General features: G+C 34.6%; 1 protein-coding gene across 1 annotated transcript; it reads right to left on the bottom strand.

The window, feature by feature from the left end:
- Nucleotides 1-3,172: 3,172 nt before the first annotated feature.
- On the bottom strand, nucleotides 3,173-10,508 carry LOC132035886 (proteasome subunit alpha type-2-B). Its single transcript, XM_059426037.1, has 12 exons — nucleotides 10,496-10,508; nucleotides 9,906-9,977; nucleotides 9,732-9,808; nucleotides 9,105-9,169; nucleotides 8,391-8,437; nucleotides 6,725-6,800; nucleotides 6,338-6,405; nucleotides 5,194-5,263; nucleotides 4,861-4,946; nucleotides 3,924-3,986; nucleotides 3,637-3,702; nucleotides 3,173-3,556 (listed from the first exon to the last, which is right to left on the bottom strand). Exons 2-12 carry the CDS (start codon nucleotides 9,944-9,946, stop codon nucleotides 3,508-3,510), a joined length of 708 nt encoding a protein of 235 aa, XP_059282020.1. The 5' UTR covers nucleotides 9,947-9,977; nucleotides 10,496-10,508; the 3' UTR covers nucleotides 3,173-3,507.
- Between the last annotated feature and the right edge of the window lie 4,259 nt (nucleotides 10,509-14,767).

Here is a 14,767-nt window from a genome sequence, read left to right on the forward strand (position 1 = left end):
GTTTTTGGGTAGTTAAAGGGTGAAACAAAGAAAAGGGATGAAAAAGCGATTTTAAAAAAGGGAGAAAACTAAAAAATTTAATTTGGACTTATTAAGAGTAAAGTAATAAAGAGTGAAAATGTTACATTTTGTCTTCACCATTGCTAGCCATCTGTCAATGCAACTTATGGGCAACTTCGTATTATCTTCCTTTTTGTCATCACTATCGTATTCTAACTTTTTCTACCATTTGTGAGAGAGTGGAATTAAAAAAAGTAAAGTAAAGAAAGGAGGGAATGAAAGAATTTCGTGTCATGAGAGAAATTCTGCTTCTTTTCAATTTCACTCCTCTACTCCCTCGGATCCATTTCATGATTATTATTTTTCAACTAAGCTATTCTTATTTATTGTTTGATCTCAATTTAATAACCTGTTTGACCAAGCAAGTACTTATTTTTTCCAACAAGTGCTTATTTGAAAAAAAGTGAGGTGTTTGGCCAAGCTTTTGGAAGAAAATAAGTGCTTTCGTGAGAAGTAACAAAAATAGCTTACCTAAAAAGCATTTTTTTGAAAAGTACTTTTGAGAAAAATACACTTATAAACACTTTTTAAAAGTTTGGCCAAATACTAATTGCTGTTCAAAAGTATTTTTAAAAATAAATTGGTCAAACACAAACTGTTTTTTGCCAAAAGTACTTTTCAAAATAAGTTAAATTTAGAAGCTGGCCAAACAAGCTATAATACTACTCTCCTTTGCATCACATTAATCTCCCTCCACAATTTATTGAGCAATGGTAAAGGTGAAAACTAATGATTAATAATACGGAAAAGGATTGGATATACTCCTCTACTTTGTTTTATTATCAAACTTGTCCCCCGTTATACTTTTTGGCTATTTTAGCCCCTATCGTCAGCCAAAATTATGTACATAATGGGAGAGGCCACGTGGCATCATATGAGAGAAAGAATCAACCCAACACTAAAATGCTCAACCCAAAAGCTTCGTTACTCCTGTTGAAAGCTTAACTAAACTTTTGCCGACTATTATCACATTTGTGGAGTTTGAGCCAAAGTGAGCCTACTCACGCTGGCCAAAGCCATGCGCTATTGTTAGCAAAATGTTGTTCACAAACATTGCTAGATTAAAACCTACTGAATCATTTAGTAATTCTTCCACATTAATTGGCTCCATTTACTGTACCTAGGTTTTTGCTAATGGGGGAGGGTTTTAGTTAGTTTGGGTGTTTTAGTTTGGAAAGGGGGTTCCAATGGTTTGGGTAAGAGGGTATATTTACAGAACACGACGATACTTTTCAGTTTACAAAATATGTCAATAGTTATCTTACAAAATCTATACTAATCAGGTAAATTAAAAAGCAGCTAATAAAAATTAGGCGTCAATCATGAAAATAACGTAAGGAAACTGATTTTTCCTTATTTTATCCACTTTTCACTCCCCATTCAAAATTAAGAGATATTGTTCCCTGATTTTATTCACCTTGATCTTCCCTTATTTTATCCACTTTTCTCTCCCATTCAAAATTAAGAGATATTGTTTCCTGATTTTCTCTACTTTTGCTCAAAAAGTCCATTCTGATTGGTAATTCTCGGTTGTATAAATTTGTATAAAACTTATATTAAAATTGTATTCTTCAAATATATACAACAATAGACATCTTAAAAACAAATTTCATAGAACTAATTATAAAATATATAACTATAAATATAATTTTCATACAATTATACACACACAAAAAAAATTACAGAATCATTTTCTAGTGTCACTTGACCTGTGCTAAGCCCGGGCCCAAACCGACATTAAAAATTCAATTTGTAGATATTTTTTTAAAAAAAATATGCTCTTGATTCTTTATTCTGGTAACATCAGTTTGACATTTTCGAAAGACCTCTAAAATATTACTCGTAAAGTAGAAAAATGTATGTTAAAGGAAAACATTTTTCTTAGTTTATATATTAGATTTTTTTAGGAAAAAAATCAATAATTGAAAGCTCTTCTAATTTAATTTTTTGAGATTAAGTCAGGATGATCCAAATTGAGCTTTTCATATGTTAAAGTAATTTCATTTGAGTTCTTTGAATTGAACTCATAGTGGCTAACTTATTTTTTACCAAAAAATATTTTACAAAATACCGAATAATTAATATGTTATATAATTTAGGACAAAATATTTAAGTTTAACATTAAAAAATTATTACTCCTAAATTATATAAAATATATTATCCGGTTTTTTACAAAATATTTTAATAGTAAAAAAAAGTAAAAAATATACTTTTTGCAATTGTCTAGTATAATTCTTTGTATTGAGATCAAATTAGATTTCTTTAAATGCAATGTTTTTCAAAAAAAAATTAGAATATATATAAATAATATCTCATAGTTCCTCATTTAATATAGTAATTTATAAGATAATTTTATGTTAAAAGTGCGCGCACCTAAAATTTGATTAATTAACACCACACTTCGGAATTCATTTTACGATTGAAACGGAAGAGCTATTATTTACATTTTTGATAAATTTTAAAAGTATTTAACAATGATATATTGAAACAAGTTTAATAATATTTTCACATAAAAAAAACTTAAATATGTATGAGTATGCTTTGTGGGGCCACGATAACATTTTTCATGACATCATCTTTTTTAGTGGCATAAAAAAGCCCTAATAGTTTTTAAAATTTACCAAAATGTGTGATAATTTATAAAGTCATAAGAATTTCAAGTAGGGGTAAAAAGGGATAAAAAAAATCATGTGAGGACTACAAAAAATGGAGATTCTCCCTTATATATAGTAGTTATATATATATATATATCCCGTACTTTTGTGCGTCATGTTGATCACGAGTTAGTCGACATAAGTACGACAATGGAGTTACATCTGAAGTTACAAGTGTTCAAGAGTGCGTGCAGTATATTAAACTTTGTATATTTGCGTGGATTGCGTCATAAGCAAACTAATGTAATCCTGGAGACGATATGAGACCCCTATAAGTTTAAGAAAGACTTTTAACAAGTGTTTGGCATGTACCTAAAGGTTTCGGAGTTAAACCAATGACGACCTTATTGTTTCCATTAATTACTTAATTTCCCAACTTTGCGCTCGTGAAGGCGCCCAGAAATTGTTACTACTAGTTGAAAATATTGTTCCAATAACTACACCTGCTTCAATAAAAAAAAAATGAAAATGCAGTTCCAATAATTATATATGCCTTCTGTTTCAAAGACATAGTTCGGACATTAAGAGGGTTGCCCACGCAATGTATCATATGTTTCCTTTAACACTTGAACAATCTGTAAATTCAAGAAACTGAGAAAGCCCACATATTAAACTTTTCAGAGTATCAATCAGGCAATAAATAACCATAACATGGCCAAATATACAACCAAGTTTGGTTTGATTAAAGTCAAATTATAACAAAGCCAACAAGAAGCTCCAATAGTAGTGCTATTCCCCCATCCGCGCTTCCTACCCAACTACTACTTCCAATTCCTTTGGGCAGAAAGAAAATCTATTCCACTTCTTGTAGGTAATCATCTATTTCAGTTGGCGTGAGAACTCTGCAAGGCCACTACTGTTTTAGTAACTGACTAACAAAGTGAACCAATGTTAAAACTCTTAAGGACAAGAAGACACTAACCTGAATACTCTGTCTGTTCCAATAATGCCAATCTCAATATTTTTGCTGGAGATCTGTCCCTCGAATCTGGATGAACACCGAAAATAAGTTATCTTTAAGAAACCTTTTGATTGTATTATTGTTCAGGATTTTATTTGTAAGGTCATTAAACTTAGGTGTGGGGAGAGGAGGGGGTTGGGAGGTGGGAGTGGGTGGGGGGTGGACACGACGATGAAGAAACTTTGCACTGATGTATGTTTGACATGAAGATTAGACAACTCCTGCATAGAGGAATAAGTTAAGCTTACCCCTCTTTCAATGTCAGTATAGCAGTGTGGACAGCGTCATCGAGCTCCATTTCCTCCGTGTACCTGAGTAGAACAGAAACGTTAATAGAAATTCAACAGTAATCAAACAGAATGAAAAGCACTCCAAGTAGGCTCTGTAGTTGGCCAATAAGACAATGTTCAGTATGCAGACAACGTTTGACATTTTAGGAGAAAAAAATGGTTAACATCCTTCATGTCAAAGTTTGACCCATAACTCTAATTACCAGCGCCCACTGATGTCACATAGCAGTATGGGCAGAAGCCCCCGCTGCTTCTTGTTTCAAACAAAATCAGTTGCTCATTACCAACAACCCTCTTCCTAGCTCATTCGTAGAAAGTGCAATTAAGCCCATCCATCATTACAGATTCTCTCCTTTTTCACCGCAACCCCCTTCTGTTGCCATGAGGCGTATAAATTACAACTTGGTTTGGGTAATAACCCTTGTCACAACAACAAGAATAATAGAATAAAACCAGATGCAAATCATTGACATATTCACAAAGTGAAAAATGTATTCCCAGCATAAACGCTGTTCCAACTATTTTTTGCAACTTTTGGTAAAAGAAGGGGAAGTACAAGAAGCAGTGTAGAGTTATAACAGGTTGCTACAAAGATGGTGCACAGCAAAAAAAAAAGTCTATCATTGATGGGATGAAGAAATAGAAATTTGTGGTCATTGAGGAGTATAGTCGCTCTCATTTTACCGAAATTATTAGGCGCTAATTCACGAGGTAGCTGCTCAAGATGAGCCTTCTAAAACTGGTAGTAATTTTTATATCAAATCACAGTAACATCGAGTGTCGACCAGTATTGAAACTATAAAAAGATAGCACTAGAAATGAGAAAAGGGGGTTAAACTTTTTTTTTTTTTAATGAATAATACAATTACATTTTTTTTAATGAATACTGATTCACCTCTTCTCGAGAAATGTCTTTGCATTAGAGACATTCTTCCCCATAGCCGAAGCCTTCCAAGAGAAGTACGAACCAGATGGATCCACCTAAAATTAGAAAAATAAGCTGAATATGAGAAGAGTTTAAGCAACAAAGGAACCTGCAAGGCTGCAACTCAGTAAACAAGCTTTATAAAGAATAAAAGCTCCCTGCCATAGTAATAAATGAAGCACCATGGAAAATCTAAACAAATAAAGGAAATTCACGCACAAAAGTATAAACCACCAAATCAGACACACCTCAAGAACAGAAAGCGATACTGAGAGATCACACCAGCACTGATACACAATATACCTGATATAGTTGTGGACCCTTGTCATCAAATCCCGCAACCAAGAGTGAAACACCAAAAGGTCTTACACCACTGCACCGGAAAAACAGAAAAACAAAGGAAGTAAGGGATTGACCAAGAAGATTGTAGAGTATGAACTCTTTCTTGAACATCCAAAAGACAATCATGAATAGATACGGATGAAATCTGCATTAGTTTCAAGACATATATGCCTTTGCCTGCTTTACAGTTGATAGTTTGATGGATCTGAAGTGTTGAGGTCAACAGAACACTGAATATCTACTTTAACATGAAAAGAGAGCCCATCAAACGATCCAAAAATTTAGGGACCAAATTTAATCTCAACTTTCAGAAATGCTTCCGTTCTTCCCGCCTGAAGTACCAAAAAAGTGGCTGAAAATGGGAATTCATGAAAACAAAATTCAAAACTGCAGTACATGTTGCTTCCATCCCATGGACCTCCTCTTATCTCGTGTTTATTAGCTCATCCATAACTAGAGTAAACAAGTAGGGGCTCAATACCGACCCCTGATATAGAGCTAACAATATGGGAAACTCCTTTGTATCTCCTACTACTGTTCATGCTAGTGATGACTCCTTCATACATGTCCTTTATGACATTTACATATTTAATATGAATTTCTTTCTTCTCCTGTTTCATCGTATGACTCGTGAATTTAGTGCTACTATAGTTTGAACAACTTATGGCATCCGTGAAGCCATAATTACTAATGTTATTTCCAAGATAGAAACTGAAGTGACAAGATGACTGAATCTAGAAAAGCGAACTTCACAAAGATGATATCCACCCACAGTAATTGGTTTAAATTTCAAAACATTATGAGTAATTATTTTTATACTAGTTCGTAAATTCCGCTACAAATCATTGGGGAGTATAAACTTTGTTCAGTTCAGCATCAGTCCGTTATTAATCTAAACTTACATTAAATATGTGAAAGCAACGGGTCTGCCACTTAGGCTAGGGTAATATCAAAGATAGTCTTGACACTGAGAAGAGAAACACATGGCAGAAGACTAATAGCCTCAAAGGATAAATACAAGAGAACTAAAAGATTTGAAATATGACCAGTACATATTATAGGACCCTCCATGTAAAATGGAAGCATAGAATAAAAGAGTAGTTACCCTGATTGGGTGAATTCCTGCATGACAGCTGCAGTTTCCCTCACCAGCTGTGTGACAGGGATTGGTTCCTATGCAACACCACATAGACAAATCAGGCAAATGTAGAAGCAACAAAGTATGCTAAGGAAACATTCACATTAAAGAATTCTTATGTGAGACAAGTAATAATAAACGTTAGAGGAAAAGGGAGATCCAATAGAAAACGTCTGCCTTGGTAAAGTAAGATTAGATCTTAGCATCAATATGAAGAAGCATATCAGATTATCACAAAATTAGTAGGAGAGTCGTATCGACTGCAGGGATCCCAGACCAGCAAAGTACTTGAATCATTAAGGAATTACTGCACTTGAATCATGGAATTCATATTTGATAAAAGCTAATTCATACTTTATAGAGTCGGTGATATTGCTCAGCCGACTTTCTACTTTTCCGAACCAAAACTCGAGAATCAGGGCCCATGCCACTGCAAGAAAGAAGTAATGAATGTTGGTATCAGATAGATTGCCAGAGGTAACCCAATAACCACAAGAAACATAATAAGCATCCCCTGGAAGGATAATCATAGAACTAAGACCATTTGCAAGGCATATATTGATGCTTTACAGACGTTGTTGATAATTTAGGATCAGAGGTAGCACCAAGAGCAAGACAATAACATCAGCTTTCAAAGGTTCCATCCTTCCATGTGTAACAAGTTTTTAGTTATAAGTACTAGTGAATAGCAACTAGCCAAGCAAGGCAAATCGCCAATCGCTTTGTCGATCCAACTACAGAGAAAGCACCACGCCCATAGGCTCGGCCGAACCGAGCTGCCAGGCTGCTAGCGATAACCAGGCACTCTCATTTCACAATTCAATTCGGTTAAATAAAGTGAAAGGCATAATTCTTCATTAGTAACATTTCAATCAAGTTTCTCTATAACTTTATGGATTTTTCCCCCTTGATTATGGTTCTTAAACTAAAGCCTAGTCCTAGCAAACAGTGTTAAAATTTAGGTATAGCATCTCAGAAATACTTAGTGTTACTGTGCATTAGTAAAATGCTTGATTACTCAAAAAAATTAGGTATCAAATACCATACTCACCCCAAGATATCTATTAGGTTCCACATTTAGTACTTAGATCAAGAAAGAATCTTTCGATGTAGATCCATGACAATGCATCACAGCTGTCAATTCCAATCATGTGAATGTTACTCACCAATCATGTGAATGTTCCACATTAAAGCAACAAAGTATGCTAAGGAAACATTCACATTCACATTAATTAAATATGATTTTGAAGAAATACAACTAATCTGTTGGGACTACTTGATTTGTTACTCACCCATAATATCTTCTTTAGAGAAGCTCTTTGAGATGATTCTTTACATAAATTACACAAACCTTGCTCCACAAACTGTCTGTATAAGGCCATTTAAAAGTGCCTCTGCAATTATTTTTCACACTTGGCGGTGCTTAGTATTGTGACTAAACACAAACATATGGCATATCTATGTATGAATCACTGGAAATTACAATAATTAAAATCATTTGCATTCCTTTTTATGATGGGGGTGTATTGGCTAGCTCGTGTACAACTCTTTCATTCCACTGAGTACCTGCTACCTTCCACTATCACAGGTACAGAATAACTTTGTGCACCGATGTTTAGGCAACTTCAAAGAAATCACCTAGTGCCTTTTTGCCTCCGCTGGGGATTTGAACCTAAGACTTTATAGTTCTCCTCCCACTTCATTAACTATTAGGTCACACCCTTGAGTGCAACATCATTTTCATTCTTATTTCATGGACACTCAGTTACTGACTCTAGAATTCATAAATAAAAGAGAAAAAAAAGAATTAGTTATAGGTTAACTAACTAGGCAATAGGAAAGTAACTCAATGGGTCCATTGCGATTTACACAGCCAAGAGCACAACCAGAATTAGTTGTTTAGTCAATCAATACCGATCTGTTGTATTGGCATGAAACTTAAACTATACTCATTAAGAAAACTAACGAAAGATCCAACCTAACAGGAAAGTTTTATGCTCTATCATATAAAAGATGGTACCTGTAGACAACTCCAATATTTGGTGTCAAAATTTGAATTTTCTGCACCTGTTATACATTTCAAAGAATCAAGGATAGCTAGGGTAACTACAAGGCAATCATAACATGGCAAAGGTTAAGGAATGTCAAGCAAAAACAAAGAAAAAACTATTTGAATTCCATTGCAGCCCCAAACACCAATATGTATGAAACTTAGTGATAAAAGTTCAATAATATAGCATCAATAAAATACATATGACCGAACCAAAGAAAACAAGAATTTAACACCAAAGACTACGAACTTGAATGCACTTGTTGGTATGTAGTAACCTGGTGACTGCATTTTTTCAATATTATTTAGAATATAACTTTACAGAGCAGTAAACTAAGCATTACGAATAAATCTATAGATCTTCAACACATACGCAAATTCAAAGAGACTGATTATTCACTTAATGAAAAATCATCATATTTTTCAATCTTGACGAAGCACAATTGGGCGTCAGACCGGGGGATTCATAGATGGGCTAAACACAAGATATTCTTCATTTATGCCTAACTTTTTACTAAACTGCAATCTTCTACTCACACAACACAGTCATGGGAAATTTTTATCAAGAAAAAGGAACAGTTTATCTTTGATTAGCCATCAACAGTCAGTCTGGCTACTATAATTAACAACGAACATTCACCCATAAGTAGACAACAGAGGATAAGTTTAAAGGAATATACTTACAGACGCTTCATCAACTAAGATGGATGGTAATTTCTTCTCAGTAGCAATTACAACACCATTAGCAGCTGCAGTCATCCAGTTGTACATATAAAATCAATACATGAACTACACAACTTATAATCAAGCTAAGAAAACAAAAAGAGTTTGAAACTTTTCCGCAAGGAATCTGTTTAATGATATACAGAATAACACCACGATACCTGAAGGGCATATGTGTATCCTATTATTGGTCTATAAAATCACAACTACATTCCTCAGTCTTCACTAAATTAAAGATCCCAGTATGGGAATGCAAGTCTCTATGTTACAAACCCAAAAGCATTTAAATCAATAATTAAACGTAAAATGCTATTACAAGATTTGCTTTGAAATACATCAGAGTTAAGTTCGGCATTCTCTACATTGATTTCTCTCTATAATACAAAGCAATTATTTTGTACAATGATGATATGAAATGAGCTTAAATTAAGTGGAGATTCATATAGCTGACCCCAACTTGTTTGGGACCGAGGCGTCGTTGTTTATAATACAAAGCAAGTGAACATGCTGAATAGCAAATATTTATGGACTTATGTTAAACCTATTGCTATATATTGAACTTAGGACATAAATTAGACATTGAGTTACCTTTAATACCCAACGATGTTTGACCAGATCCAACAGCAGTCAAAGCATGCTCAATCTGAACCAGCTTTCCAGATGGGCTATATGACACAACATATTACAATATTAAACATCACAATCATAAAGAAAATATATAATTAATCCAATACATACAACCTCTATCTCATAAACATATACCTGAAAGTGGTAAGCGAAAAAGAGTACTGACTATCACCCATTGTGTTAAAGGACTAGTTTTCAGTTTAATCCCTGTAAAATGATAATATGCAGATCAAAAACATTAGTATAAGTTAAGAGAGTAGAATCATAGCTTAATTAACATACTTACTGAAATTCCTAAAATCATTATTTTGAACCATGATTAACTAATTTGCCAAAAAGGTAAATCTACTTCCCTGCAACTAATATCATCTTAAATTTTAACAATGTTGCAGCGATCTAACTAAGTATACTCCTAGGCTAAATTTTTTTTTATTTTTTATAAATCTAATTTATATTATAACAAATAAAAATTGAAAAGATGAAAGTAGGTTTCCTCGTTCTCCATCTATACACATTTAAACGAAAAATGGATTTACCTAGAAAATTTGCACAATCTACTTTCTTCAATAAATAAAACTGTATTTATTTATTTTTTTTGTCAAATTACACATGACTGATTTCTTTGTTGAGGAAAAAGCAGAAAACCTAAGTAAATGAAGACCGAAAATTTAAACGCATTGTAACAATCTATATTTATAGTTGCATTAGAAATTAATTTCACATACAATTGAAAGATTGAAGACGATTATGTAAAGTTTCGGGCAGTAAAAAGGATTTGCAGAAATTGGGAGGTGTAAATATAGGCTTTTGGACTGATACTTTTCTTCTGCTTGAGGAAGAAGAAATATATATTTTGGAGGAGAAAGATTGGCACTTAACTCCCAAAACTTTTTTCTGACGTCTAATGTCGTCCCTAAACTAATACATTAGGCTATTAGGACATCGAATTATAGTTGTTTCAGCTTCAACCGTCCATATGTTTAATTTGGTTTAAGGATTTATTAGGAGTGGTAAAATTAGTCCACGAAAATATGACCGGCCTAAAAGCGGAAGTTTAGATGGTCGCCGACATCACGACCGAACTACGGGCGCGACGGGTATCCAAGGGCTAACCACGAACACGCTCGTCTTCCTGCTACTTATCGCTCTCGTTCATACTATATGCTCATTTTCATAGAAATATCTCATCGTTCGAAACATAATCACTTTTATAAACATAAGCCTGTCGGCTATCAAAATAGTACACATACATGCATATACATAAAAGCCATGGGACCATCTGCCAGCTGCGTATCTACGAGCCTCTGCCTGAATACTAGACATACGAACGGACGGGACCCGTCGTACCCAAAATGAATATACACAAACATATGTACCAAAAAGAATAGTCAAGGCACCTCGGAAAATGGGTGCTCTCAAGTCATTCTTCTAGGCTCTGTGGTCACGAATCGCTCACTCATGTCTACTGTGGGCATGAACACGGCGTCGAGAAGAAAAAGGACGTCGGTACGAATATTGTCTTACGAGTATGTGAAGCATAAACAATAATGAAATATCCATGAAATAAGGAGGCATCGATAAGGAGCAATACATGGCCCGAAATTTGAATCATAAAGGGATATCATACGTCTTGGCTTACTTTAATACTCGTCATTATCTCGTATATGCATAAATGTATAGTGCCGGCCATATAGGTGCGGTGTGATAATCGATAATATTAGCAATAGCATTAGCTTTGCGTCCGGCCTCCGCGTCGGGATATCATCTCGTACGCTTCCTTTAGTGGTGATTTGCCCGTACCGTCGGCCATGGTGTATATTGCCCGCCTTGGCGGTATTGCCCAAGCCATTTAGGCACGGTGTGATATCATCATATGCTCATTATATCATGCTCATCATAATATGCTTATCATAACTCATCATGGTATGCTTGACATCGATATACTTATTACAATACATGCATAGGACTCTTGCGCGAATCATACTTTATCGGGGTGACGTGGTCGTGGACCCCGATGTCGTTATGAGCATTCTTACGTATTACGCCTCGCACTTGAAGGAACAAGCATAAGGTGAGTGTGTACATAATGATCAATATCATTGGATTACATATATTACATCATTAGCTTCTTAGGAGCGTCGTATCATAGACTATAGCATTTCTAGCCTTTAGCTTACTATCATCATTATCGTATTCATCTCATATCTCTTATCTCGTATAGCTATTCGTGAGTGAGGGCTCTTAACTTTCTTGGAGATGGAACATTTATGGTAAAAGGAAATTCATGCCATAGGACTCGTAGCCTTAGAAGGAAAGGGTTAGCCTCGCATACCTTTGTCGTTTGACTATTCTATTGCTTGCTCGTTGTCCTTTAATGCACGGGTTTTACCTTGAAAATTCGTATCGGCATTAGCTACACAATTATATGAACGGGCCTTTTAAAGCTAGAGAAAATTGGGCAGCATTTCCTTTTTATATGACTTCCTCCATTTTCTATATCAACTCCCAAACATCAGTAATATCATCAACATCATGACAACAATCGTCGTTCATTTACATAACTCGCGTTTCACAATTCTACTTTAATTCTCCATATTCATGACTAAAATTCACTTTCGCATTCTTTCGTATCCAATGCTTATTTCATGTTCTATAAGTCATTTATAACGCATTTTATATCATCAACATACTCGAGTTCCATGATTTAATTCCCTCTTTTATTCAATAATGACACTATTCGTCCATTTGATGACCCATTTATTGCACTCTTCCACAACCATGTGTTTCAACGTATAAATACTTCAAATAGCATGTAAAGGTCATGAAACTTACCTTATATGGTGTAGGAATAAACCTTGAGTGGTAATACTCTCCCTTGCAAAAACCCTAGTTCATTTTTCTTGGGATTTCTTGACTTGGATGGACTTTGATGAATTTCTTACACTTGATTCACTTGATTTCTTGGTATTGATCTTTGATTTCCTTTGATTTCTTGTGTGAAGAGTGGAGAATATTCTAGAGAGTTCTTGACTTTGTGTGGAATGAAAAATGAAATGAATTAAATGAATGTGGATCTCCTTTTAATAAGTTGAAATGCGATCCGTCGGGTAATTCTACGCCCGTTTTGACGGGCCGTATAAATTCCTACGGACCGTCAAAATTGTCCGTAGAACTGCCGATCAAAAATGGGTCACTTTGTGACCATTTGACGCTGAAGTGCAGGTCCATTTACGGACCGTAGGATTTCTACGGACCGTCAAAAGTCTACGGGGCGTCAAATGGTGGTAAGATTTCTCTGCTCGAACGATCTGTCGTAGAATGGCCATAACTTTTTACTCGGACCTCACATTGACGAACGGTTTGTTGCGTTGGAAACTAGTCTCGATGAACTTCAATTTGAAAGAAAAAAAAAACACACAAAAACTCCTCATATTCTAGGAGATATGCCCCCACCAATGTGGACCAAAATTTTGTCGAAAATTTTGCCAAGTTTTACCAAAGTTCCCATAAACTCAATTTCCTTTATTTGTTTGTTCTTAAATCCTCATGGAACCTTCTTAACACTTATTCAAAACTTCATTAACAATACAAGGGGAATTACAACTCTTCTCCAAAACTTCATTAAGTCATCATTAATTCGACACTCGTAAATCTTGCTCGACACATGACATATACCTCACTTTCCTTACCAACTTTCGTCTCCTACTTCAATTGTCTTTGAAATCTTAATTAGGACCATTAAAGACTAATTCTTACTTGCCCAAACACCATATACATCTTATCCTTCGTCAGCCTATTCACTGTACGTTAACGGGAATTTTTTGAGGTGTAACAGCCGCCCCATGAAGATATTACTTGCCTAACCCGCTAAAGTCTGGGCGGGTTAAGAATCGTCATGTTTACTAATTCAGTCTATTTTGATCCGTCCAAATTCAACTTATTTAAACATTATTGGATTGATTAGTATGTAGCTCAATTAATTCATGAGAAACCTTGTTAATACATTTAAAGAAATAAATATCTTTTTTGTTTGATGCTAAATATAAATAGAATATAGAAGAAAATAAACTTTTATTAGTTTTATTTGGTAATTATACAAACCATAAGAAAACATATAAGTTAAAACTTGGTAAACGAGTTGGACGGATTCGGCTATGTCCCATTGTTTAGCCTATCAACCCAAGTAACTTTTTGGTAGGCTTGATCAATGATCCATTTATTGATTCAACTCATTTTTGATCCGCCTAAATTCGGTGTACGGTGCCCGCTTTGGGGTCCAACTAATCCGGATTCGCTTCAAAAGTCCTACCTTCGGGGTAATTAAGGCGTATCGTGTCTTCCAAATGCGACAATTTTCAAAGTTCGAATTTAGAACTGTATTTAAGGATGAAGGGTACTTACCACCCATTCACGATCTGGGCGCTCTCACAATTTTTGTTGAACTTGCCTCCTATCTTCAGGAAAGTTTTATGTTGCCAATTAGGCTATATTGTGCAAATCTGTTGCCAATTGTTATTTGAGTAACGTTGAAGTGTAAACTGTTACTTTAACATTTTATAAGATGTGGACGTGGGTTGACTTTGATGGTGTTTGGATTGACTTTTAAAAAGTAACTTATAAGCTAAAAGACAAAAGTCATAAATTGGGTATACTCAACTTTTGACTTATTTTTATACTTTTCATGCCTAAAAGTAAATATTTTTAAGCATTTTTTATCTTTGTCAAACACCACAAAAATTAAAAAAGTGTTGCACTTAAAATAAGTCAATCCAAACACGCTCTTTGTTCAAGTTTTCCTATATGTGTCTATTCATTTCATTCAGGTAACTCTAATGAAAATAAGAAATACGCACCTTTTAATCACCAAATTCATCACAAATGAACATGAACACGTATTTATGGAACTTGAGATAAACCTGTTAAATTTACTAATTGACCTGGAGGATTTCGGGCGGTAAAAAATCCAACGAAAATGAATACTTTTGGGTTTAGGTCAA

Source organism: Lycium ferocissimum, chromosome 11 (genome assembly GCF_029784015.1).
Source record: "Lycium ferocissimum isolate CSIRO_LF1 chromosome 11, AGI_CSIRO_Lferr_CH_V1, whole genome shotgun sequence".
In the NCBI taxonomy this organism is placed as follows: domain Eukaryota; kingdom Viridiplantae; phylum Streptophyta; class Magnoliopsida; order Solanales; family Solanaceae; genus Lycium; species Lycium ferocissimum.

What these genes read in the sequence shown, in the direction of transcription:
- LOC132035886 (XM_059426037.1), bottom strand. Translation starts at nt 9,946, where the DNA reads ATGGGTGATAGTCAGTACTCTTTTTCGCTTACCACTTTCAG. An exon ending in TTTTCGCTTACCACTTTCAG is followed by an intron (nt 9,809 to 9,905) that starts GTATATGTTTAT and finishes TGTGTCATATAG; the next exon opens with CCCATCTGGAAAGCTGGTTC. An exon ending in GGAACAGACAGAGTATTCAG is followed by an intron (nt 3,557 to 3,636) that starts GTTAGTGTCTTC and finishes GTGGCCTTGCAG; the next exon opens with AGTTCTCACGCCAACTGAAA.